This window comes from Podarcis muralis, chromosome 2 (genome assembly GCF_964188315.1).
Source record: "Podarcis muralis chromosome 2, rPodMur119.hap1.1, whole genome shotgun sequence".
NCBI classification, from domain to species: Eukaryota; Metazoa; Chordata; class Lepidosauria; order Squamata; family Lacertidae; genus Podarcis; species Podarcis muralis.
The window spans coordinates 6,630,572-6,658,464 of record NC_135656.1 but is presented as its reverse complement, the minus strand read 5'-3'; the positions used below and the strand labels follow the sequence as shown (position 1 = coordinate 6,658,464).

The 27,893-nt window shown below is 45.1% G+C and overlaps 1 protein-coding gene across 1 annotated transcript; it reads right to left on the bottom strand.

Moving 5' to 3' along the window:
- Positions 1-343: 343 nt before the first annotated feature.
- Positions 344-21,517, bottom strand: LOC114592995 (keratin, type II cytoskeletal 6A-like). Its single transcript, XM_077923817.1, has 9 exons — positions 20,886-21,517; positions 18,579-18,793; positions 15,589-15,649; positions 13,950-14,045; positions 11,347-11,511; positions 10,096-10,221; positions 8,048-8,268; positions 2,452-2,486; positions 344-679 (listed from the first exon to the last, which is right to left on the bottom strand). The coding sequence occupies exons 1-9, from the start codon at positions 21,423-21,425 to the stop codon at positions 363-365; spliced, it is 1,776 nt and encodes a 591-aa protein (XP_077779943.1). The 5' UTR covers positions 21,426-21,517; the 3' UTR covers positions 344-362.
- Positions 21,518-27,893: the final 6,376 nt, after the last annotated feature.

Sequence of the window (27,893 nt, the reverse complement as noted above, 5' to 3'; positions counted from 1 at the left end):
GAGAAGGGGGGAAACAGGGACTGAATGAAAAAGATAAACAAAGTAGGAGATGCGCTGCTCTCTGGTCAAGTTTGCTCTCGTTTATTTCAATGAGGTCTAGATGTTTGTGCAGCCAGAATGATGATGCTAATTGGAAAATATAGCCTTAAACAACAGAATCTATAGGCTAGGGGGCACTGTGGAAAGGCATTCTTCATGAATATCCACTGCATTCCTGTGTGTGGTCATTTGGGGGACCATTTCTCCCATCATTGAGTCAAGGACAACTAGCTTGGAGGCTGGGTGTTGCTGCGGGCAGTTAGAACAGATATGAACATTTTCTAGAAGTGGCTGCACTTGTGGTTGCTTTCCTTTTTATCTGACTACCGTACTTTCTTGCTTGATGATGAGGTTGTTGAGCTGTATCTCACACTCAAGGAGCCCCCTCCCCCTCCTGAACTCAGCCCCCCACCAAAGCCAGAGCTGTAACTGCTCCCTCCTGCAGTGACCGCACTGCTCATGCCATAACCGCCGCCACTGCCACCCCCCATTCCAAGATGAAGGCTGCCGCCGCCGCTGCCACCACCTCCACCACCACCACCACCCAGGGAAAATCCTCCGCTGCTCACACGGCCGCCGCCGCCACCACCACCAAGGCCGTAACTGCTTCCGCCCATGGTAGAAGAGCTGCTGATCACCGCTGGGGAGAAAAAAAGGCATTTTACTGAAAGATGCTCCAGAGAAATTCTCCAAGCAAATGTCACGGCATGCAAAACACTGCAAAGCTCGCTGGGTAACCTTGGGCCCATCGCTGCCTCGCAGCCTAGCCTAACCCACAGGGTGACTGTGAGTATAAATTGGGGCAAGGGAGAAGGAAGTAAGCCACCTTGAGCTTTTTGGAGGAAAGATGGGGTATAAATGCAATAAAACAAATATAATGTATAAATTTGTTTCATGACTGAGCACTGCTGAATCAGACCGAAGATCTGTCCAATTCAGCACCCCATTGAGAGGCCAAACCAACTCGTTTCCTGCCTCTGATTTATTTCCCTGCCTCTGATACATTACTTATCATAAGTTTTAATTATTATTATTTACATACCCTCCTCAAATTATTATTATTATTTTCACTTGCCTTCTTGTCCACTTGCATTTTTGTTCCCGCCAGAATTTGTCCCTGTTTTGATATTCCTCATTTGGGCAAGGCTTACATTTTCCCCAAAGAATCCTTCTTGCCTTTTATTCTGCTTTTATTCCTTGATTCTGCTTGTTAACCACACAGGCATCCCCTTGGACTTATTTGCAACAGCCGGTATGAGAACACCTACATCTTTCACCAGATCCCAGGCAGCACTCAGGATTACTTCAAGGCTTGCCTCCTTTCTAGTTAGATTATTCCTAGGGTGGCATCATTTATTGTATCTGGAAATGTGATCTCTCTGTTGTAACCTTAATGCATTTTGGTCAACCTGTGGGTATTTGCTAACTCAAAATTACAACATCCACCGCTGGCTTCTCCTGTATATATATTTTCATCTACAGATCACCATCAAACTTTTGGTTTGAGATGTGAGGTGACGCAATAGTACCAATAAACTTTTTAAGTAAGTTTCCATCCAAAGAGATCATATAGAGAAATATATATGAGTATAAAGCCTAAAAGGGGCTTTGGCAAGGTATGGTATATAAGAAGCATCACTGCCAGTGGTGTACACATAACCACACATTTTAGTATTTTTAAAACAATACAAAAACCTACAAAATCTCTTTACTACAGTCAACAGAGGGGATGAGTGCAGGGAGCCCTCCTTCAGACTGTCTAGGGTTTCTGGAAGGAAACTATTTTGTGTCTTCAGTCAAAGTTGGCCACTTAGAAGCTATGAAATATTGTTCCCTGGAGGTTCTTGATGGGATACGTGACAAGGCGTCTGTTAGAAACCACACTATACATTTAAAACATATTTAAGACACATAGATTCCCCCAAAGTATCCTGGGAACTGTAGCTCAGCCCTCATAGAACTAAAAGTTCCCAGCACCCCAATGAAACTGCAGTTCCCAGGGTTCTTTGGGAGAAGCCATATACTTTAAATGTATGGTATGGATGTGAGATTCATAGCAACATAGGAAGCTGCCTTATAGTAAGTCAGACCATTGTTACACCTAGTTCAGTACATTGACTGGCAGCAGCTCTGTGGGATTTCAGTTTAATTCAGCTTAATCTGCTATCTGGAGATGCTAAGGATGAAATCTGAGACCTCCTGCACACAAAGCAGATGAACCCCATCTAAGCTTCCCAGTCCCTTCGTTCTTCCCAATTCTATGAAGTTCTCAAAAGAGCCTTCAGAAGTCCTGCACAATTCTTGACTGGGAGAACTTCAGCCCAGGAACTTCAGCCCAGAGGTAAATTCTATGGGAAAGAGTGCGGTATCATGGACATTCACAGTGAAAAGTAGTATAACTAAAATACTTACACATGCTTACAGGGGTGGTGAGTTCTCCAGACATCCTAGTGAGAGAAAAACATTGAAGGCAAGTCAGCCAATCATTCAAGGATGAAATGCTTTTGAGCAAAATGATTAAGGTGCGTCACAGTACAATCCTATGAAACAGTGCCCAGGCAAAATAAATATGTCTGCTAAGTCATAAGGTCTGTATAATAAAAGCTATGGTTTTCCCAGTAGTGATGTATGGAAGTGAGAGCTGGACCATAAAGAAGGCTGATCGCCGAAGAATTGATGCTTTTGAATTATGGGGCTGGAGGAGACCCTTGAGAGTCCCATGGACTGCAAGAAGATCAAAGCTATCCATTCTTAAGGAAATCAGCCCTGAGTGCTCACTGGAAGGACAGATCCTGAAGCTGAGGCTCCAATACTTTGGCCACCTCATGAGAAGAGAAGACTCCCTGGAAAAGACCCTGATGTTGGGAAAGATGGAGGGCACAGGGAGAAGAGGACGACAGAGGACGAGATGGTTGGATAGTGTTCTTGAAGCTACCAGCATGAGTTTGACCAAACTGCGGGAGGCAGTGGAAGATAGAAGTGCCTGGCGTGCTCTGGTCCATGGGGTCACGAAGAGTCAGACACGACTAAACAACTAAACAACAACAAGAAGAAGTCATAAGGACAGTTTCCAGACACAGAGCAAGAAACTCTGCCTGGCACTTTAGTCACTCAGTGGGGAGATCAGACATGGAGGAAGTTAGGGCCCCTGGTATCTTGCATACAAAAGGAGATTTCCTAGTAAATGAAGCTTGCCATCCAAGGACAAGAGAAGCTGCATGTCTCTCCCTGCAAGAAAACTTACTAAAGAGCCCTCCTCTAGATCCCAGTCATGCATCTGCATACCTTAGACCAAGGATGGGGAACTTCTTGACCTCCAAATATCATTGACTCCAACTCCCATCATTCCCAGTGAGCATCAGGCATGATGGGAGCTGTAGTCCAGCAACATCTGGAAGGCCCCATTCTATAGCCTGGGGAGGCTCAATGGTTCGTTTACACTACCAGGATTAGTCGGGCAGCATTTCCTGCCCTTGTCCATCACTGGTGTCATGGCAGGCAACATCTTCCACCCTAACCTGGGTTGTTGGTGTAAAATTACATATAGCAGGTTTCCACGTTGCTCTGGCCCAGCAGTCCTAAGGCAGAGATGGGCAACTCACAGCCTTCCAGATGGTACTGGCCATAGGTTTATGATTTGCAAATTCACAGTAATGCCCAGCACCTCACCATACATACTGTGAGTGGAGAGAGAGACCTTTCCACTCAGAATATATTTTAGAGCCACTACAGGAACAGGAGATACTGCTCTCAGGTGAAATTGCACATTGTTCCTTGAGAATTTTCCCACTTTTAAAAGGAATTCATGTGCCTGACCTTCTGACAAACTACCCCGTCCTCCAATACCTGAAAGCGGGGGACCTCTAGGAAGTGACCGTGAGATTGCCCTTTTCCTCAACCAAATGGCTGTTCTGACATGTTGACTAAATGGGAGAAAGGGACACAGGTTTGGTTTGAGCTTGTGGGAGGCCTCACAGGGCCGGCCCAACCATTGGCCAGGATGATGCAACCACAATAGGGTGTGTCATTTTAGGGGGTGAAACATAATTTTGCAATGTTTTTCGGTGAGCAGTCTTTAAAATACAGTGGTACCTCCGGTTACGAACTTAATTCGTTCCAGAGGTCCGTTCTTAAGCCAAAACCGTTCTTAACATGAGGTGCGCTTTCGCTAATGGCGCCTCCCGCTGCCGCCGCGCCACTGGCGTGCAACTTCCACTTGCATCCCGGGGCAAAGTTCACAACTAGGGGCATCTACTTCCGGGTTAGTGGAGCTCGTTACCCGAAGCATTCATAAGGAGGATGAGGAGGATGGTATGTAACCCGAAGTTCCACTGTATGTTTTTGGGTGTGAATAATTCAAATCCGCTATTATTTTTGTGTTTGGACAACATTTAGCTTGGTAAGTCTACATTTGATGACAAAGCTTTCAGAAAACCAAAGAAATTTAATTTTACCTTCTGAAAATGTCAGGGAATAGAAATAATAAGAATAAATAGCAAGAATATAATATAATTAATATTACGTATTGTGTATTATGTATTCTATAATATTATATAATGCAAGTATCTGACAACCATTTTTAATTTTTCCTATGCAATTTTACATACTTTTAATTTTACCAAGTAAAACTAAATTATATTAATTTAACCTGAATGTTTTTTGAATTTCCAAGTCATGTCACAACTTTGTAGCACCCCTCATAACTGGAATTTGAAACATTCAACATGCTCTCCCAGCAAATACTGGGAGGTAGGGATTGTTGCCACACAGTCTGCTCTACTCCTAATAAGCTAAGTTGTCAGGTGTAGTAGAAGCTAGCCAGCAATGAAATACAATTCAACTGCCGGTCCAATTGGTTTCTGTGCATCAAATTAGGGAAGGGAGTCAGTGTCTTGTCTATCATCTCAGGAAACAAAAGGCCTTGGACCCGCCCCCTGGAGGCGTATGAAGGGGGGTGGCTTGTGAAGAAACGGGGACTCTGATTTGGTAAGCAGAGGGGCAGTTCACACCATTTTGTTCCCCCAGTTGCTGCGGTCCTAAGCCGTTTCATTATCCCTGCCTCTGGGGATTCTGCAATCACAGCCTCAGAGTGAAAGACTGACAGTGGTTTCTGGGGTTGTTTGCCAGCTTCAGGCTTAACCATTTCTCACAATCCTGGGGTGGAGGACACACCAGTCGAACTAGTGGAACCAGTGCTCTGCCTCTGAGATAGTCTACATTACATGGTTGCTGTCATTGTGCGGTTGAGCTCAGATCTCAGTGGGAAACATTTTGCCACTGGCTGGGACTATGGTGTAAGTCCATGTAATCACCCCTGACATTGCCATGCACACTCCCTCTCCTTTCCCCAGTTGCAAAACCTGCCCCCAGGGGCCAATTAATAGTGCCAAGCAACTTCAGCCATGGAGCAATCACCAAAGAGCTCCCTCAAGTGGTGAGGGTGCTTATATGTGGGAGCACTTTGACCAGGAATGAATGGCTGGTCTTTTTACTCATTGAGACTTATCAAGCAACAGGAGTCGTATTGGAATCTGTTTTGAATGCCAGACGTCAGCCTTAGGCACATAAGCAAATAATAAGAAAGTTGCAGGTTCCTCTAAGCATGTACAGAGTACCTGTTTTTCACCATTGCATAACTGTCAGTAGGCCTTTCATGCCCAAGATAGGGGCTAAGAGACCCTTTTATGAATAGAGATTCCTTTTATGAATAGTCTCTAAGTAGCATTATGTTTTTTAAAAATGCATTAGATACACATCTACTAATAAACGAACACAGACCTACTTATATGCATGTAAAACATTTGTGCATTTGCATTTTTAAAATCCACCCAATGTTATAAGCTGCTTCAGCTAATATGAATGCAAATAAAATGCATGTGGAAACACAAAATTCTATGACATATGCATGCAATGTTACTTATGATGTGCAACAGCAGGCAATACTTCCTAAGTATGCACATAGATATTGGCTAAGAGATCCATTAAATATGAGACATTTTACATGATTGGATAAATGCCGTGCAAATGTATCTGCGTTTCAATGCCCACATGAATAAATGTAATAAAAAGCAGGAATAATGGGTGCCACCACCTGAATGATTCTCTTGCAAAATCCCAAACTGGGCGAATCATGCCATGTTCTATGTTTATAAACTGGCTGATGCCTATCATTTAAAACCCCCTTCTAACTACAGTGGTACCTCGGGTTACATATGCTTCAGGTTACATACGCTTCAGGTTACAGACTCCGCTAACCGAGAAATAAGTGCTTCAGGTTAAGAACTTTGCTTCAGGTTGAGAACAGAAATCGTGCTCTGGCGGTGCGGCAGCATGGGAGGCCCCATTAGCTAAAGTGGTGCTTCAGGTTAAGAACAGATGCAGGTTAAGTACAGACCTCCGGAACGAATTAAGTACTTAACCCGAGGTACCATTGTATTTTCTGAGCTACCATGATGGCATAGCATGTCCATGAGTATTCTGCGTGGTTTTGTGGAATGTGGGGAAAGGATCAGTTTAGGTTGAAATATTTCACTTCCCACACAGAAATGTGTACTATCCATTTGGCTACAAAATATCTCATGTAGGTTTTAGGTACAGGAGTAGGGTGACCAGATTCAAATACAGAGTTCTTGCATTTGTTTCGTACAGAGTCCTGTAGAACTTTTGTTGTACAGAAGAGAAAACTTTGGAATGAGAGAGGAAGGCCTCTTGTACCAACATAACCTCTCCTACACAACCATTAAAGATATAGAAACTAACTTTGTGTGTGTGGAAGGGTGTGTATGCGTATGTCTGTGTATCTGGTTCCCGTGGACAAGAGGGAGAACAGTGGTACCTCAGGTTAAGAACTTAATTCGTTCTGGAGGTTCATTCCTTAACCTGAAACCATTCTTAACCTGAGGTACCACTTTAGCTAATGGGGCCTCCCGCTGCCGCCACGCCACCAGAGCACGATTTCTGTTCTCATCCTGAAGCAAAGTTCTTAACCTGAGGTACTATTTCTGGTTTAGCAGAGTCTGTAACCTGAAGTGTCTGTAACCTGAGGTACCACTGTTATGTATTGCTGGTAGGAAGGGGAGTGGAAGGTGAGAGAGGGCAGGTAGGGGCAGGAAGCCCAAGTGAGGGAGAGGAGGCATCTAAGGAGCAGGGAATCCTGGGGCAGCATTGCTGAAGGGCGAGAGCATGCTAAGTGAGTTGGACTTGTGAATAATGGTTGGAGGAAGCAAAGATCTGAGGGGAAGCGTGACAGAGGAAACATCAGCTCAATGGGAGGAGGAGCCAAAGAGAAAGGAGGCCGGCCCAAGTATGGTCTTCATAACAGGCGATCAAAGAATGGGCAAGCAGGAGAAACTGGGAGGCTAATACTGTATCCGAGACTTAAGGCAACACTGAAGGGCAAAGAGTGGGCAGGCAGTATTTCACACCCTGACGTGAACAAACTAACCAGGCATATCTTTGCTGAAGGTATCTGACAGTTAGACAAAGCCAAATGTATAGTTTTAGGGTATTAAAGTATGTGTAGATTTGAATATGGGACGCTGGTGGCGCTGTGGGTAAAAGCCTCAGCGCCTAGGGCTTGCCGATCGAAAGGTCGGCGGTTCGAATCCCTGCGGCGGGGTGCGCTCCCGTTGCTCGGTCCCAGCGCCTGCCAACCTAGCAGTTCGAAAGCACCCCCGGGTGCAAGTAGATAAATAGAGACCACTTACTAGCGGGAAGGTAAATGGCGTTCCGTGTGCGGCTCTGGCTCGCCAGAGCAGCGATGTCACGCTGGCCACGTGACCCGGAAGTGTCTCCGGACAGCGCTGGCCCCCGGCCTCTTGAGTGAGATGGGTGCACAACCCCAGAGTCTGCCAAGACTGGCCCGTACGGGCAGGGGTACCTTTACCTTTACCTAGATTTGAATATGGATACTCACACCCCAAGTATGCAGGCATTAGCCGTGTTGTGTCAAACGAAAGTACGCTACAACACCTGGTATGAAATAAAGCCATCGCAAGATGGCACCCACCTGCATTCCTCTCCTTCCAGCAGAGTTCTATATGTAGCAATCTCAATATCCAGGGATAATTTGACATTCATGAGCTCCTGGTAATCCCGCAGTAGGCGCGCCAGCTCATCCTTGGCACTTTGTAGGGCATGCTGAAGATCAGTGAGTTTCATTCTGGCATCTTTCAGGGCCATTTCGCCTCGCTGTTCAGCATCAGCGATAGCTGTCTGGAGCTGAGCAATCTACAGCAGGTATCAGGAAAGTCAAATAGTCAGTAGCTTCCTACTTCCTAAAGTGCTTATTTTACATACAGCATAATATGTAATATTGCCTTGTCAGTGTTACGTGTAGATAGTTCAAGAGCCCACTGGTCACAAATCAGCTCTTTCCATACATCTGCTACAGAAGAAGCGCAGAGACACCTAACCCTGTTTTCATGAAATGATAGCAGTTTTCCTCGTGAACACACGTTCATAACTTGGTTCCCATTTCGGTGTCAGAATGGAAAGGATCAGCTGGAGGCATGGTAAGTTTCTCAAGAGGTCAGTCTAAATATTCCAGATGATAGTCTGGATTGCTGGCTAGATAAACATCAAACTGAAAGGCAATCAATTTAAAGTGTAGCTCACAGAATCCTCTGTGAATTTTGATTATTTTCTGTCTCTCCCTATAATTAAGGCTATCTATGGTATGTGTCACAGCATCACAGGTGGTGCTGAGGTCTAAGCCACTGAGCCTAGGACTTGCTGATCAGAAGGTCGGCGGTTCGAATCCCTGCGACGGGGTGAGCTCCCGTTGCTCGGTCCCTGCTCCTGCCAACCTAGCAGTTCGAAAATGCGTCAAAGTGCAAGTAGATAAATAGGTACCGCTCCGGTGGGAAGTAAACAGCATTTCCGTGCGCTGCTCTGGTTCGCCAGAAGTGGCTTAGTCATGCTGGCCATAAGACCCGGAAGCTGTACGCCGGCTCCCTCGGCCAATAAAGTGAGATGAGCGCCGCAACCCCAGAGTTGTCCGCGGCTGGACCTAACAGTCAGGGGTCCCTTTACCTTTTTACCTATTGTATGTATATATGTATTTATTTACACAATCCTGCTCCAAGGAACTCATATGGGCTGCCCAATACAATTCCTAGGCAGTTTCCCAACCAGGTAACTTACAGGGCCAAACTAATTCTTTTCCGGAGTAGTTTGGAATTATACACCCAGCTTTAACTTAAAATATCTTAAGTTAGCATGGATTTGATGTGTCAAATACCAATACATTATTTTAGTATCACGGTGCATGAACAGATGTTCCCCAGTGGACTAAGAGATCCATGTTTGGCTCTATAAAAACCTTTGGTTAAATGCAAGTTTAAAGTAAAAGTAGCTGCAGCAGGCACAAATTGAATCAGGGTTGCAGGATTTGTTACCTTGAACTATTTCCCATTACAGCCACAAAGCCACAATTAGCCACGAAGGTGAATCTATAACAGTCCCTGTCTTTTTTCTCTTCTGCTGTTATTTCAGTCAAGGGGCTCAGGAGGAAAAACAGAAGTGGCAGCAGGACAGAAATAAATTTCACCGTGTCCACTGAGATTTTCTCAGCTTTCCCCAATTTAGTGCTGAGCACCAAACAGCAGCCACAAATATTAGGCCTGATGACACTTTTGAGAAGGGTTCTAGCTCCTGTTTTAGTAAGTTTATAGTGTGAGAGAGATCTGGGATGGAAGAATGGTGGGTGGTGAGCAACTGTCAGGAACTGCTGTCTGTAGCTGCTTCCAGGTGGGTGTTTATTGTGGGACCAGCACTACTCATGCACGCAGGTTTTTTGCAGCACCCACCCCATGTCGCTGACATCAAAATGCTAGCCCATATTCCCCCACCATGTGCATCACCAAGCAGAGACTGAACCTGCAACCTTGTGCATACCGTCCATGTGTTCTGCCATTGAGCAAAGGCTCCACCCAGCCTGAACTTGCAAGAAAATACAAATTGAATAAATAATAAAAAGAAGGGAAAAAAGAAGGAGGGGGATGAAATACACACATGCCATAGATTCAGTCGTTGCTATATTAAAATGGTCCCCACCTGTTTCTTAACGTTATCAATTTCTGCTTTCAGTCTGTGGATCATTCGATTCAGCTCTGCAATCTCGTTCTTGGTACTCTTCAGGTCATCACCGTGACCAGCTGCTGTACTCTGAAGTTCCTGAAACTACAATGCAGAAACACATTCTTCGGTAACTGAGCTACTTTAAGCAGTACCAGTTCTAGGATTTGGGAAAGGGGAGCTTGGTTAGGCTCTGGAACTCCCTTCCTGGAGAAGTGAGACTGGCTCCCTCCTTGTTATCCTTCTTGTTTCAACAGGCTTTTGACAATGGACTGCTTTTAACGAAAGTGCTGCTGCCGTGCTGTTTTTATTATAATTATAAGTGGTTTGATAGCTTCCTTGGTAGCAAATGCTTGAATTTTTTTTATCTATATACTTTGGAATCTATTAATGTTTATTATTTTTCTATGTTTTTAGCAATTCGTGCTTTTAGCTGTAAGCTGCCTTGAGTTCCACCAGGAAAAAAGGTGGGACATAAATAAATATTACAACAACAACCACAATAATAGGCTAGGCAACCTGAATAATAGGCTTGCCACCCAGAAGATTCTTCTTGCACTGTCTCTTTGAATCCTTCCGCACTTTTTAAAGAAGGGTGTATTCTGCAACATGTCACTGAGTCAATCATCCTTCTGTGATGCTTCTCCGATGGTTCTACGTTATTGCATTTGGAGGGGCAGGACAAAAAGGATCCCCAAATATTTGTGGCACAAAAAGTTACATGGTTTCCACAGGAAGCCATGGGACATGCAACAGTTGAAATTGAAGCAGTATGTTCACCCTGAAACTTTTTCCAGACACAAATGTCATCGAAAGTGGGATTGCAGATATAATCACCCTCATGCCACCATGAGCAAAAAATAATCATGAATGTACAATAAAGAAATATGTCTAGGGTCCTATGAGCTTCTGGGATGCTCCCATATCAAGTAAGAATGGCAGTGCTATTGGGTGTAGTAGGCCTTTTGCTTATCAGAGGCTTTCCACCAGTGGTTGATTTTCCTCTCTTCCAGAGCCAACTCCAATTTTAAAAGTAGGAACTGAGATCCAATTTGGCAAATATTCCCATTAAAATGGAACATTTTGGATTTAAAATATTTTTGGTCTGCAAGTTCAACTTAGTTTTCATTTGCCTCAGGCTTCTCTGTTGACTGAAAAATAGGGCCCAGATATGGATCAGAGGCCTCTTAGTCACTGAGCGCCAAAGATAAAGTCTGCAGAAGGTCTCACCTTGCTTTGATACCAAGCTTCTGCTTCGGCCCGGCTCCTGTTAGCAATGTCTTCATACTGTGCTTTCACCTCAGCAATGATGCTGTTGAGATCTAGATCTCGGTTGTTGTCCATCTGTAGGATAACGCTGGTGTCGCTGATCTGTCCATGGATCTGAGCTAGTTCCTGCATGAAAAAAACAAGTTCTTAGTATCCCAGTGAGAGCTGGACCATAAAGAAGGCTGATCGCCGAAGAATTGATGCTTTTGAATTATGGTGCCGGAGGAGACTCTTGAGAGTCCCATGGACTGCAAGAAGATCAAATGTATCCATTCTTAAGGAAATCAGCCCTGAGTGCTCACTGGAAGGACAGATCCTGAAGCTGAGGCTCCAATACTTTGGCCACCTCATGAGAAGAGAAGACTCCCTGGAAAAGACCCTGATACTGGGAAAGATGGAGAGCACAAGGAGAAGGGGACGAGAGAGGACGAGATGGTTGGATAGTGTTCTCGAAGCTACCAGCATGAGTTTGACCAAACTGTGGGAGGCAGTGGAAGACAGAAGTGCCTGGTGTGCTCTGGTCCATGGGGTCACGAAGAGTCAGACATGACTAAACGACTAAACAACAACAACAACCTACCCAGGGATTTTAGGATTACAGCTGAGTGAAAAAATTAATTATTAAGAAGTGACTAAATGAGAAAACCTTTCCATGACGGGACCACCACAGGGAGGCCATCTTTCTCTGCCTCTGCATGGCAGATGCTCCACATGGAAACCTTTATAATGTGTGTACCAGCTCAAAACACAGACCAGACCTCCACTATGTGATTCATCACCCATCCTGCTGTCAAACATTTCTGCCAATGGATGGCAGTGGTGTGGAGATAAACCACACAGGCGGGAGTGGAGGACCACCCACGTGTTGGCCCAGGCCATATGGCTTGCTACTAGAGATACTGTAGAATTATACAACAGTTATACAAGAGACATAGCAGAGTTCAGCATCATGTGGCACATTCTGCAAAGACCTCTGCCATTTTAGATTCACTGTTTCTGCTATGCCTGGCCATGAGTCTCACACCAACGTGTGTCAGTGACATGACTGACCAGTGCCAAGCGCAGGAGGCATTTGCGCATTCATGGCAAAACCTGGCATATGTTTGTTTGTGAGCCCAGTGTGGCAAGCCTCAAATCTGAAATGGAATCGAGGAGTTTAGCTGCTCTCAAATAGCAGAAGGAACATCCCCCGCCAAAAACATAATAATTCTGAAATGATTTCTTTAGGGTTGCCATATTTCAAATAGGGGAAATCCGGGCACCAAAGTTTTTGAGCTTTTTTTGAAAGAAATTTGCCAAATTCTACACTTCTGACATGGGTTGCCATACGTATGGATTTTCCTGGACATTACAGCGATTTTGGCACAGACACTTTTTTCGGCAGCCAAATCCCGGCTATGTCTGGGAAATTCTGGATATATGGCAACCTTAATTTCTTACCACTCCAGCATGTGGAACAGCCACTAGTTTCAGGCATACTGGGTGTGGCAGCCATATTATAAAATGTGACTCACAATGAAATTCTATGCACACCTACCTACCTACCTGGGAGTTAGTACCACTTACTTACTTACTTTGAAATAAACTTGCATGGAATTTCCCTCTCATACGTTCTTCACTCTGTGGCTAGACTCTAAATAACTTTTTTGTCCTTCATTTAAAGTAAAGCTCTGAAACAGAGATGAGGAATCTGTGGCACCTCCAGAAGTGGATGGACTCCAACTCCCATCAGCCCCAGCCAATGGGCAGGGATGATGGGAGTTGTAGTCCAGCAGCATCTGGAGAAACACAGGTTCCCCACCCAGTTCTATAAAGAACCATCTGATCCACAGCAGAGTTTATGTTGTGACATGCAAAGAGCACTCCTGTGCATTCGTGTTTCCCTATCAGATCCTTTCCTTTGAATGTATAGGGCTTTCCCCATCACATAAAATAACTGGGTTATTTTATTTTATTTATATTTATATACCGCCCTATACCCAGAGGTCTCACAGAACAAAATAAAAATATATAATCAAAATAAAAACAACAACCCAATAACCCCCTCCCCCCCAAAAAAAAACCCAGGTTGTGTCTAATGCATGCCAGATTTTGTCCCCTTGTAAGGCTTTGCCTGATAGGAGCAACTGGTTTTGTTTTCATTTTGCCTCCCTTGCTGTCCTGCAGAATCCCATTTCTGATTCCTAACACCACTTTGAACTGATGTAGAAATAACCAACTCTAAAACAAATATTTTAGAGCACCATCAATGCAATATTGAGTTCACTCACAACTCCCATGATTCATTCCTGGGTCTGTGCAAAATTCAAAAAATGACTGAACAAGGCTCGCATTTAACTCCCCAGCAGACCTATGAAATGTTGTCCTCCAGAATCTGCCAAGGAGCCAGTCACATGTCCCATTTTCAACTTATTCAGCTGAAACATCTTTTGCGTGTCCTCTTTCTCACATGAGTCAGCCCACTTCTTTCTGCAAGAAGTAACTTGGCTTCCAGCAGTGAGGACACAGCTTATCAGATTCCACATTACTCTGATTTCTTTGAATCAAGAAAGTTAAGCACTTACCGCCTCATAGAGGGCTCTCAGGAAGTCGATTTCATCTCTCAGTTTATCACCTTTCGCTTGCAGCTCTATTTTGTGCATGAAGGAACCATCCACATCCTGAAATAAATGCATTGAATTCATGTTACATTAAACATGACTAGAGCCAAGCTAGAAGTCATAGGCAGCTGTTGGTGCTCAGCCCAGTAACTCTGACTGGTAGAGGACTTTCCCAGGGGCATTAGAAAACCTTAAAGATACTGGAGACTGAACCTGGGTCCTCCTTCAACCAAAGCATGTGTTTTCCATGAAGTTCTGCATAATTTCCCAATATGCATCTGGAAGCTTATGAGCAGGACACAAAGAAAGCGTGTTCTCCTTCATGGAGAGCACATGTTGCGGTGGAGGCCGCCAGGACACTCCAAAGTTGTGGGGCGGGCTAATTGATCGTTGGCCACTGATGCGATTGGGCTTCCCTTGTTGTTGGGAAGAAGTTAATGTTGCCATTTGTTGATTGACAGCCAGAAATGCTAAAACTCCTTGCACGAGGCTAGGGCTTCCTCTTTTCGCCCGTGCATCGGATTGCCCGTCCCCCACTCCCTAGAATTAGGGTTGTTTGCATTGACCTTGCTATGCCTGTCATGGGGTCATCTGCTCTTGGGGCAGAGGCCCGGTAGGAATTTTGTCCATCTGGCTGATTGGCTGGTGCCATTTGGTTTTTGCCTACTGCGTAGCAAATCGTCACAACTTGTAAGGTTGCGGTTAGGCATTGGTTTATGGTTTGGTTGGTTGAGGGGCATGGATTGGCTATGCCTGCCCCTCTAATGCTGCTGCTGCAAGGGATTCCGTTAAAGGAATCAGGGGCTAACTATTGCTTGTCCACCCTGTCAAGGGGGCTTGGGCCACTGCAAGAGCTCCTGGCTGCATTTGGGGAGGGCTGAGGGCAGCTTCGCTGCTCTGTCGCTACCCCCAAGTGTATTCCCCTTTTCTGACTTTCGCAGGTGTGTGGAATGTCAGTCTGTCCCCCACGGTGGGGGCAGATAGTCACAACCAATGCCTAAGCAACGACTCACATGTTTGTAATTTTAAAAAGTTGTGGCCAAAATTATGCCAAAAACCTTAAACAAAAAATTTGGGGTGATGTGTGAGTTATTGGGGTGGCCCTGGGGACCTCGACATGCAAGGCAATGCTGTTTGTCCCCTAGAAGTGGTGATCCACTTATGTGCTTCTTCTGTATTATGGAGGCTCCTGTTAGCTATGCTAAAGCATATGCTTCACATATATTATTTCACTATTTGTCACAAGAAATCTGTAAAGAAGGTCAGTACTATTAGCCTTACATTGCAAAGGTTTGAACCAAGGGCCTCCTGACTCAGAGCCAAGTGTCCTACATATCTACTCAGAAGTAAGACCCATAGAGGTCAATAATGCTTGCTCTGAGGTAAGTGGGTATAGAATTGCAGCCTCAATCAGTTGACTACATCTTCCTTTCATTGATTATTGATAATAATAAAGCCAGTAGGCAACTATTTGGAAAACAGCCAGCTGAGCTGGAATTTGAAACCCATTTAATCTGGACTCCTCTAAGAGCTGAGACAAAATGATATTTCCCCTCGAAAGTAGACTCCTACTTATTGCTGCTTTTTTAAATAAAAAAGTCACCTTCTTGATGCCAACAAACTCATTTTCAGCCGCAGTGCGCTTGTTGATTTCATCTTCATATCTATTAAGAGAAGAAACAGATTTGGATTCTTCTGAGAACAAGGAGAACTGAGAGAGAGGAAGAATAGCAAGAAAATGTTTCCCTCCTTTGATGCGATTCTGGTCCAGATGAGTAGATTAGTTGCTACTTAGAAATCTGGATTGCAACCTTACATACTAGTGTTAAATGCATTGCGCAGATGTAAGTTTCACTGAGAGTTATTAGGAGACACCCCTATTCCCCTCAAAGGGATACAATTCACAGTCCATCCCTCTTCCTGGGAAGTAAAACGTCTACTAATAACTCTCTGCAAACTACAGCTCTTTAACAAACTACAATTCCCAGGATTCTAGGGGGTAAAGTTGTGACCAGGCATCCCCAAACTCAGCCCTCCAGATGTTTGGGACTACAATTCCTAACATCCCTGACCACTGGTCCTGTTAGCTAGGGATGATGGGAGTTGCGTGTTGAGTTCCGCAGTGCCACCCCCCAAAAAATTCACACAGCACACGTTAATTTTTGTTTAAGGTTTTTGGCATAATTTTGGCCACAACTTTATTTAAATACAGAAAATGTGAGTGGTTGCTTAGGCATTGGTTATGACTATCTGTCCTTGCCCCCCAAGGACAGAGCTGGCACTTCCGGACACCACCGGAAGCCAGCGTGGGAAACAAGTATTGGGGAGAAATGAGGCTGGGTAAATACAGTCCAACACCTCTCACCCTCATGTTCCGGTGGGGTCTTGCCCGGCCCAAGTCCGGCTCCACGGACAAGGACGAAAGGATGGCAAGCCCCTGGATTCCTTTAAAGGAATTCCCATTCGCATCATTTGGAGGGATAGGCACCTTACCCCTCCAATCACCAATTTAACCAATGCCTAACCGCCAACCTTACAAGTTGTGACGATTTGCTACGCAGTAGGCAAAAACCAAGTGGCAAGCCAATCAGCCAAATGGCAAAATTCCTACCAGGCCCCCGCTCAAAGGCGAACGACCCCATGACAGGCATAGCAAGGTCAAATGAACCCAAGAACCACCCTATAAAAGGGAGGGGGCGGGTGATCCGATGCAAAATGGCCAAGAGGAAGTCCCCAGGTCTAGCTCCTCAATATATAGGCTCTAAACCCCTCCTCCAACTTTGCAACATCCAAATTTCCCCAGCGACCCAATTAACCCTTTTTCCTACTTGGGTTCCCAAATTTGCCTAGTCATGATGGTGGCCTGCTCCCCAACCGCAACACGTGCTCTCTGCTAGTGAGAACACGCTTTGTAGTCCCAAAACATCTGGAGGGCCGAGTTTGGGGGTACCTGGTTATGACTGTTTAAAGTGGGATAATAGTGCTTTAAAGGTATAGGGCAGATGGGGCCGAGATTACACTTGTTGGTTTTTGCTGTAGGCATGCAAGCAGCATGCATGGCCATCTGTGTGTGCTGCATATATGTGAGGGAGTGCATACAAAAATATTCTTCAAATCAGCCAAGTCAGAGCATAATGACTATCCCATCTGTGTGGGGGTCCTAAAAGTCTGTCTCAAGTGCCTCAGTCCCACTTGCCTTTAAAGCAGTTGTGCCCCTAAGTTTCTACAGTGTTTTTCTACCAACATGCTTTTCAACAGGCCAAGGAATCATGAATATATATGACAGAATTTGCTGCTGCACGTTTTTATGGCTCTTTTTGTGAGCCAAGCTGCATTTTATGATCCTGTAAATACTTGCTTTAAATGCCCTCATTTCTTTAATATGCAATGAAAACTTCTCCAGCCTAAACCACAAGTTGGAATCCATGCCAAGAAAAGAAGATAGCATTGCTATGAGGCCAGAAAACACCTAGATTGCATCTTCAGCTCATTCCTAATGCTGGATTGACACATGACAGACCACTGAGCTCATCAGAGACCTGAGATGGCAGGAGGATGGAATTTGCCACTTGAGAGGAGCCTGTTGGGTCAGGCCAATGGCTGATCTAGTCCAACATCCTTCTCTCACAGTGGCCAGCCAGAAGCCTATGGGCTTCTCATGAGGCACTCTCCCCATTTCAGACAGCAGGAACAGAATTCTTTTTTTGAAAAAATGCTCCCAATCCCTACATTAAAAAACAACAACAACCTCCTTGCAAGCAGAAAATAAACACAGCATATAGAGAGCCTGATCAGGAGCTCACCAAGTTAGTGTCTAAATATCTCTATTTGGTTTTTTGTCGTCGAAATACACTGCGGACGTCTGATCTCCCTGGAGACCTAAAGATGTGACGATAGACTGCTCTGCCTCCATTCTTTTAGCAAATGTTTTGTGCCACTGGGGAAGTGGTAATTCTGTATTGATCTGTTTTGGATGTTTGTATGTGATGCCAATAAAAGGTTTGATGATGATGATGATGATGATGATGATGATATAGAGAGCCAGGCTATGCTACTTTTCATAATTACATGCTCATTTTCTACTTCCAGGAAGATTTGTTTTGGTTTATATTAAGGGGGGCATTAAAAATGGGATCTCACACACACACACTCCTGCAGTCTGAAATGGTACTGTCCATGCCTCCTTTTCAAGGTGGGTTAAACCACAGAGCCTAGGGCTTGCTGATCAGAAGGTCGGCGGTTCGAATCCCCGCAACGGGGTGAGCTCCCGTTGCTCGGTCCCTGCTCCTGCCAACCTAGCAATTCGAAAGCACGTCAAAGTGCAAGTAGATAAATAGGAACCGCTCTGGCGGGAAGGTAAATGGCGTTTCCGTGCACTGCTCTGGTTCACCAGAAGCGGCTTAGTCATGCTGGCCACATGACCCGGAAGCTGTATGCCAGCTGCCTCGGCCAATAAAGTGAGATGAGCACCACAACCCCAGAGTTGTCCGGGACAGGACCTAATGGTCAGGGGTCCCTTTACCTTTACTATTCTGCTGCATCAATGAGTATGCTGAGCCTTCTTACCCAAGTAGGCCCTCATGGCTCACTCACCTCTTTCTAAAGTCTTCCACCTGATCCTGCACATTTCTGAGTTCTCCATCCAGCCTCCCACGGTCACCAGTCAGGGTATCCAGCTGTCTCCTGAGATTAGCAATGTAAGCCTCGAACATTGGCTCGATGTTGATCTTAGTACCTGTGCTGCTGTGTTGCTGTAGTAGGTCCCATTTGGTCTCTAGAACCTTATTCTGTTGCTCCAGAAACCGTACCTGAAACCCATCAAGAGACCCATAGTATGTAAAGTCATATCATCACAACTATAAACTGAGTCAAAAGCATACTGGAACCAGAGCCCAGTCCTTATTCCATACTGACCAATGAGGATTAGATGTACTCTTCAGCGAATCCCCTTAAATCATCAAAGACCCTGGAGACACACATATTTGAATGAATGCAAAACACCCAGGGAATGGCTTAAATTGCTGGGCATACCCTTGAATGTTTCAAGTTTTCAAAGCACTTACAGCACTCCTGTAAGGCAGACCAGTATTATTATCCACATTTTGCAATGGCAACGGAGGCTGACAATGGAGGCTTGCCTAAATCCACCTCTCTGAGATGAAACTAGAATTGGGAATTTTCTGGCTCACACTCCTCGCCACTCTGCTGTACAAGCATCTCTCTAAAGACATCATAAGGAGGATGCAGGAATCTTGCCTTTGCTTGTGTTGGTGGAATCCTGAGGCCTCCTACAGCAAAGATAAGCTTCAACTAATCATCATTGCTACATATAAAGGGAATTCGGTACCCTCCTTTTTGTGAAACATGATTCTAAATCAATGGCAGCCAGCCTTTCCGACAAAAGTCCCATAAATAGTACTGCCAAATGACCAAAAACAAGCCTCCTCCCCATTCCTGGACTGGTCTTCTGCCTGTGACAGCAGCTTGTTCTTCACCTAAATTTGACAGTGTTAAAATGAGCATGCCTTTGCCTCCAGAATCTTCTTGGAGACTCTTTACTTATGAGGAGTCAACCTGTATGCTACTTTCATATCAATCTACCCCCACCTAGTCCTAAAATAGCTGTGCTGTTAAGAGCACTGAGTGACCCAGGTTGCCAGCTGATAGTGGCAAAACAGATGTGCCTTTGCTTGTGCCTTTGAACAGCAGCTTTGCAAACAAAAATTTAGTTTCTGCAGCATGGGAGGGGGGAGTATTTTCACCAGCTAAAATATCACATAAAGGTTCTGTTAGACACAACTTAAGTGGCTAGTTGAAAGCTGAGAAGGTAGCAATCCTACCAAAAAGTCAAGCCCAATGTATTGCATGACATCCTAGTAGTGTGCACTATAGTATATATGCAACTTCGGGGTGTTTTGCCTCTGATCTACTGAGCAGGAGAACAAGCAGCAGCACAACATGGGAGAGGCAGGCAAGAATATAGGCTAGCCTTTATAGCATAGCCAGGCTCACAGGCCATTCTGCTTCTCTCCAGGAGTGCCACAAGAAAGCCCTGCTGCTTCTGCCCCTCCCATGCTACAAGCTGGCAACTCATAATCTAAATCAGGGTTTCCAGTGCAGTGCTCATCATTCTCAGCCAGCATAGCCAATGGATAGGTGGCTGGCGGGAGTTGCAGGCCACAACATGTGGAGCAGGGGTCAGCAAACTTTTTCAGCAGGGGGCCAGTCCACTGTCCCTCAGACCTTGTGGGGGGCCGGACTATATTTTGGAAAGAAAGAAAAATAATGAATTCCTATGCCCCACAAATAACCCAGAGGTGCTTTTTAAATAAAAGGACACATTCTACTCATGTAAAAACACACAGATTCCTGGAGCGTCCGCAGGCCAGATTAAGAAGGCGATGGGGCTGGATCTGGCCCCTGGCTCTTTGCCTACCCATAATGTGAAGGATACCACATTGACTACCCCTGATCTAAATCCATAATATTTATGAATATGAACATAAATGCTCTTGCATATAATGGTGACCCAGGCTCGAAAATGTCTTCTACTAAAAATAAGGCCCACAACCTTATCCTAAGGTTTGTTAATGGGGATGGGGTGTGGCAGCTGCTTTAATAAGGCAAATAGCTGGAGAAGAAGCAGCAGCAGGCAAACCCACACTATGCTTTAATAGACATTCCCTCTTCCCATGGGACTCTGGGAAATGTAGTCCTGTGAAAGAGGACATCTAACAATCTGCAATTCCACACATGGTTTGTGGGAAACCACGGAGGTAGGCAGACTGAAACCTTGGTTGGGAAGAATGATGCCTGCAATCTGCTTTCATCCAGCGTACCCTTGAGCGGCCCATCCCTTTCCTGCAAACTCGACCACAATGTTGCGTTCAATTGACTCACCTTGTCAATGAAGGATGCAAACTTGTTGTTGAGGGATTTGATCTGCTCCCTTTCCTGCACACGCACTTTTTGGATCTCGGGGTCAATCTCTAAGTTGAGTGGTGACAGGAGGTTGGAGTTGACGGTCACTTGCTGGATGCCCCCAGGAGGAACTATTAAGCCCATCCTTGGACCACCACCAAAGCCCCCCATTCCTGATGCACCACCACCAAAGCCTGCAAAGGAACCACCTCCAGATCCATACCCCCCAACTGAAAATCCTCCACCACCAAACCCACCACCACTACTCATTCCACCACCCCAGAAGCCTCCAATTCCACCTGTACCATGACTAATGGAGCTGCTTTTGTTAACTCCTAGGCTGTATAGGCTTCTGCTCCCAAAGCCACCCCCTAGCCCTCCACTGCTTCTCCCAGCCCGGGATAAAGAAACTGAGGTGAAGCTGCCTTTTGTCCTTCCAGGAATGGCTGCAGTCGAAGAACTGTAGCCGCGGGAGACCCTGACCCCACCCCCAGACCTGGAACTGAATTGCCTGTTCATTGTGTCTTATTCAAAATATAGGGAAGAATATTTAGCAAAGAGTTATTATGGGAAAGAGGGAGAGAGAGGGAGAAAGAGAGAGAAGGATGCCAGACCCCTCTCTGAGGTAGAAATTCTGTCTCCTCTCCCTATATATACACACATATGTATGTTGAGGTGGGCTTGGCTGGAGTTAGGTAATTAATCAAGAATAAGCTCGTTAATGGGCTGGGCTATGTTTGGCAGCAACAGATTGTTTTAAAAAACGTCCTCCAAGTGTTCCTTTGAAGTGAAGCAAAGCACCAAAATTGCTTGGCTTGCAGGCTTTAATGGCACAAAAACTATGCTAACAAATTAATTTTCTCACCACCACCTCCACACCTCAGCCAAATAATAATAAATACACCTCAGCAAATGGTTCTTTTCCCAACTATTTTTTTTTAAGTTGCTTTAATTGTGGATTATCCCTCTTCAGCATCTTACTTCAAAGCTCTCTATTTTCCCCTCCTCACATCATTGGCTTGAAATCCATAGTGCCTCCGAGAGCTATGATGAATCACATGTAGTCCCTGAGGTGATTCTGGTTCAATTCTCTTTTTTGCTCCCTTCCCAGATAGCCATGGAATGACATTCATCTTCTTTTGGAACAAAAACAGTACATTTCTTAGCCCAAGGCCAGTCCCAGCAGCTGCGCTGGGCAACAGCATTTGCTGTTTCTGCCGCTGTAGTTGAAAGGACAGCCTTTCCCCAGGAACCTTGAGACATGGGCTTCTTTCTTCTACCTTAAGAACAGCAGAAGCCAAAGGAAGGCCTAACAATGCTAGAATGCAGCAGTTCCCCAAACATCAGAGGACTTTTAAGCAGCAGGACAAGAGGTCCTGGAAAGGAGGCTTGTTCATCTCTCGCCCTACATGTGCAGGAGAGAGAAGGTTGAGTCCTTGCAACCTTAGTCTATGCAGGTGTTAAAAAGGAGCCCAGCAGATCTAAGCCAGGGCTCTGCCTGAGCCAACCTTGCTGCCTACAACAGGACCAGAATCCTCTGCAACATGTGGCTGACCTGAATGCAGTGGAATAGAAATGGGGGAGAGGCACTGGATGCTGATTCCCCACCATCTACACACTGGGGGTCATGTCTGCAGAAGAGAACCTTCTCTAAGCATGTAGGCTTCCCTCCATGATGTGGTGTGGAAACCTGCCCAGTCAGTGTTTTACATTACAGTCTCTCCCTTCCACATGGTTAAAGAGGATGCATGAAAGAGTCTGTGGATCCTTTTGATTATTTCAAAGTCCAAAACTTGAAAATTGCTACTCTAAAGCAGCCCTCTGAATGGTGCCCTCTGAATGCTGTTGGAGTCCAACTCGCATCAGCCCTAACTCCAGGAAGGGTAATGGTCAGGGATTAAGGGAGTTGTAGCAACATGGAGGCAGTGAGAGATTTTACTTTCTTGGGCTCCATGATCACTGCAGATGGTGACAGCAGCCACGAAATTAAAAGACGCCTGCTTCTTGGGAGAAAAGCAATGACAAACCTAGACAGCATCTTAAAAAGCAGAGACATCACCTTGCCAACAAAGTTCTGTATAGTTCAAGCTATGGTTTTCCCAGTACTGATGTATGGAAGTGAGAGCTGGACCATAAAGAAGGCTGATCACAGAAGAATTGATGCTTTTGAATTATGGTGCTGGAGGAGACTCTTGAGAGTCCCATGGACTGCAAGAAGATCAAACCTATCCATTCTGAAGGAAATCAGCCCTGAGTGCTCACTGGAAGGACAGATCCTGAAGCTGAGACTCCAATACTTTGGCCACCTCATGAGAAGAGAAGACTCCCTGGAAAAGACCCTGATGTTGGGAAAGATGGAGGGCACAAGGAGAAGGGGACAACAGAGGACGAGATGGTTGGATAGTGTTCTCGAAGCTACCAGAATGAGTTTGACCAAACTGCAGGAGGCAGTGAAAGACAGGAGTGCCTGGCATGCTCTGGTCCATGGGGTCACGAAGAGTTGGGCATGACTAAATGACTAAACAACAACAAAGCAACATCTATGCATCTCCATCTGCTCTGCAGATAGGTGTTTTGTTTTGTTTACACATCCCCCAGTGTCATGAATCCAGTGATGCATAGAGACAAGCTTTGTGACCTTCCCACCATCATTCTGCAGGGAAGAATATGTACACCTACTTGTATTCTCCCTGACCATTACCCATGCTGATTGGGACTGGTGGGAGTTTGGATATCTGGGTGGCCTAGTTCTCACACAAAAATAACGATCCACGCATTGGTTTGGGAGGTGCGGATCAGGTGCGTTCATGTTGGAATTCACAGAAATCAAATCACTCTACCATTCCTACCACTGTATGATTCTGGGGGGTAGGGGGGGGCAGGATGAATCCAGGAAGTGCTACCTGAATAATCTTGATTCTTTGTGGACACTATGTGATTTCTGTTCCTGTTCTAGATTTGAGTTTGTGTTTTGAGAACTTTTTGTAAGCCACTTGGAGAGCCTCTCTGGGCTCAGAAATGGAACACAAGCATTCTAAATCAGAGGTAGCCTGATATTTGTTGGACCCCAGCTCCCATCATCCCCAAACAGCATGGCCAGAGGTTATGGGATGATGGAAATTGTAGCCCAACAACTGGAGAGAACCACATATGCTATCTGTGTTCTAAATAATACGATAAAATTATAATATTATTTACCACTAGTAGTAATAGTGGTAGTGGAATACAGAACACCCCCGGTCTTATGTACAGTATAGCATCTTATGCTACAGGTGAAGAGCTCTGGTCCTTCGTACGTTAGAGGCAGATGCCACAGTGCCAACAGTACTAAACAACCTGGCAGAAAGCCCACTCCTTGGCAGGATATTAACCTCATTATTTGGAAGAACCTGCCTTGGCCTGAAGCAATGTATTATCTGAGTAGGCAGTAATGTTGCACACAATCAGTCAAAAGCAGCCAAATGTGGGGGGATCCAAGGCAGGTGGGTCCTATCAAATACCATCCCTGGGGAGCACATTGTTTCATGTTCCAAGCTGGAGATGCTTCAAACTGCCATGTGCCTGAGGGGGCAAAGAGAGGGATGTTTATTAAAAATCTAATATGAGGTGTTGGGGGGGGGGGAGGAATTCCTCTGTTGCCTCGTGACCTGATTATTCTATAGCTTCTTGATAGGTCTCTCATTCTCAACTACCAGTCTTTTATACCTTTTCTTTGTGAGTATAGCCACAGTATAGCCTGGGGAGAAAACAGCAAAGACCTGGTGAAGAGAGCACAGCAGAGGTTATGTTTTCTGAGAATTCTCCGGAAAAACAATCTCTCAAAGGACCTGTCGATGGCATTTTACCATTGCACTGTGGAGAGCGTATTAACTTATGGTCTCTGTGTGTGTGGTTTGGGAGCTGCACGGCCAGGGGAAAAACAATGCTGTCCAGGGTTGTAAAGACTGCAGAGAGAATTATTGGGTGCACTCTTCCCACCTTAGATCAAATCTATGCTGCCAGGTGCCATAAGAAAGTGGCAGAGATAGCACAGGATAGTACGAACCCCGGAAATGATCTCTTTCAGCTTCTGCCTTCTGGAAGGAGGTATTGTGTTATAAAGGCCAGGACTAGCCGTCTGAGAAACAGTTTCTACGCTAAGGCAATTCTGGTTCTAAATGCAGCATAAGGGGTTTCTATAGTATAGTGTATTTTAAAATGGAGTTTTAGAGTTTTTAGGGGTTTTTGAATGTTTTATGTACGGTAGTTTTGTAGTAGTTTTATGTAGTTTTGTGGTAGTTTTATGTAGTTTTATGTAGTTTTTCAATTTCATTGTCCTGCATGGGACAATGACAATAAAGATATATCATATATCATATATCATATATCATATATCATATATCATATATCATATATCATATATCATCATATATCTATCATATATCATACAGGTTGTGTGCGTGTTGCATCTTCCTGTTTTTAAGGAGGTCTCCCACTGGCATCATTAAAGTAAGGATATGCTTTAATTCTGGAGGGTGAGAGGGATCAAGAATATAGTAAAAACATATAAGCACATATCGGGGCCAGCCTACCCATGAGGTAGGCTGAGGCAACCACCTAAGACGGCACCCCTAACTGCCTCCAGTGTCACTGTACTGGGCAGTTAAGGGGGGCACTGGGGGTGCAGCAACATCAGAGCAGGGAGGCGCCTTCCCATTTTGCCTCAGGTGATGAAATTTCATGCGCTGCCATGACACATAACGTATAGCGGCAAGCGAAGCCAATCTACACATTCAGAAAGAGCGCATGGTACAACTTTCCACAGATAGTACCACTTTGGACTCAAATGCATGATGGAAGGGAAGGGGGTCACATATATGAATCCTCCCCAATGCAATAACTACTTGCTCATAGAAAATTAAGATTTCGGGATGATTAAGGCTATAAAACATGTGTTGGCAATGATAACTTCTTAATAAGCAGACTCTTTTATGTAGGAAAGCATTCAAATATGACTGCTGTCACCAGTCCAAAGGACTAGATGGCTTTCTTCTCCCCAAGCACAGAACAAGTTCCATTCTGGAATTGTGTATCAGGAGTTCTGGTACGGGGGCTGGCGTATGAGAAATGTAGGGCTGGCTCACATACAACTCTGGCAGTGATGGTCTTTAAACATAAGGAACATGTAGGAAATAATCATGTGATGTTCACCCTCAGGCTTGTGCATGTGTGCAGATTCCATCCACCCAAAGAGCTTCACATCACACACTATAGGAACATAAGAAGCCACCCAGCATGAGGCCAGATTATTTGTCCATCTAGCCCAGTATTGTCTACTCAACATGTTCCTCAGTCAGAGGTGTTCCACATCACCTGCTACATGAATATTGCTTTTTTAAAAAGATGGAGAAGGGAGTTAAACCCAGGACTTTCTGCATGCAAACATGTGCTGTGCTGCTGAACTATGGTCCCTCCCCTATGTTCTGTGTCAGGGATAAGAAACCTGTGACCCACCAGATATTGGTAGACTCTAACTCGCACAGACATACCTGCAATTGTATGCCACCTTTCTGCAGTTCAAACTATGCTGCAATATGGCCAATGGTCAGAGCTGCATAGCCCAGGTAAAACCAGGGATGTTCCTAGGGGACCAGATTTATCGGACCATACCAGCCCCCTACCTTGCAGAAATCCACTATGTGGAATACCGCAGACTTCTTACAGCGGCTAGATTAAATGTCCTTGACTCTGCGATATTGTGGGGAAGGTACAGGGGAGTACCATACGCCCAGAGAACCTATCATTGTGCCATGGGTGTGGTTGAGTCCACCGAACACATTCTCTTGACTTGCCCTTCTTATGCAGAGCTTAGACAAAATTTTATAGACCCACTCCTATGTCAATTTAGCTTCCTACCCGGAGAAAACCAGGTTTTACACTTGCTGAATAATGTCACTAGAGCTATACCTTCCTTGGTGGCCAAATTTCTTTTTTTACCTTTTAAGCGTCGCAAGACTATAATTGACTGTATTGATATGGGGCTATCTGTTTAGCCCATTTTAGTGTTGGCTAAGTTTTAAAATCTTCCTGGATGTTTTAACTGTGTATTGACAAATGTACTTTTTTCTGACTGACGGTTGAATAAAAGGTTGATGATGATGATGGTCAGAGCTGATGGGGGTTATCATCAAACTGCATCTAGAGGGCCATTCTCTACCCCTACTCTATGTGGGAGGGAAGGGAAGTTGGATGTGAACCACACACTCCGCCTCACCTCACTGTACATCAGGGAACCCAACTTGAATAAAATATTGGGGGGAGAGGCCAGGTAAGCCATACCCCACATAATAGATCACATGGCACGGTGCATGCACACCATTTGAATAGCAATGTCCATCGATTTGGGGGTTTCCTGTCACCCTCAAATATTTTATTGAGGGGGGGGGCAAAGACCCCTCGGCCCCAAGGAGTTGGTGCCTATGATGTACATAGAACACAGATGCCAGGACTATATGTGAGTGTGACATGCCTCTTTTCCCTAGCTAATGTATGGATAGATGAAAAAGATTCCATAATAAAAACGGTGAGATTTCACAGTACAGTGGTACCTCGGGTTAAGTATTTAATTCGTTCCAGAGGTCCGTACTTAACCTGAAACTGTTCTTAACCTGAAGCACCACTTTAGCTAATGGGGCCTCCTGCTGCTGCCTCGCCGCTGGAGCACAATTTCTGTTCTCACCCTGAAGCAAAGTTCTTAACCTGAAGCACTATTTCTGGGTTAGCGGAGTCTGTAACCTGAAGCGTATGTAACCTGAAGCGTATGTAACCCAAGGTACCACTGTAACTTATAATTGCCCATGAGCTCAAATATTTTCTTCCACGGTATATCTGTGATGGTGAGAAGTGCCCAGTGCTCAGCAACTTACCCAGGGAGGTTCAAGCCCCACCCTGAACTCCAGCCACCAGCCTCTGAGTAGCCCTGTTCATCTATTACAGATGTGTAGGGCA

Bases quoted from the DNA above. Each gene is read 5' to 3' on its own strand.
- LOC114592995 (XM_077923817.1), bottom strand. From the start codon at position 21,425: ATGAACAGGCAATTCAGTTCCAGGTCTGGGGGTGGGGTCAGGGTCTCC. The intron at 15,650-18,578 runs GTGAGTGAGCCA...TTCTCTTAATAG, and splicing joins GTGGAAGACTTTAGAAAGAG to ATATGAAGATGAAATCAACA. The intron at 680-2,451 runs GTAAGTATTTTA...TTTTCTCCCCAG, and splicing joins CACCACCCCTGTAAGCATGT to CGGTGATCAGCAGCTCTTCT.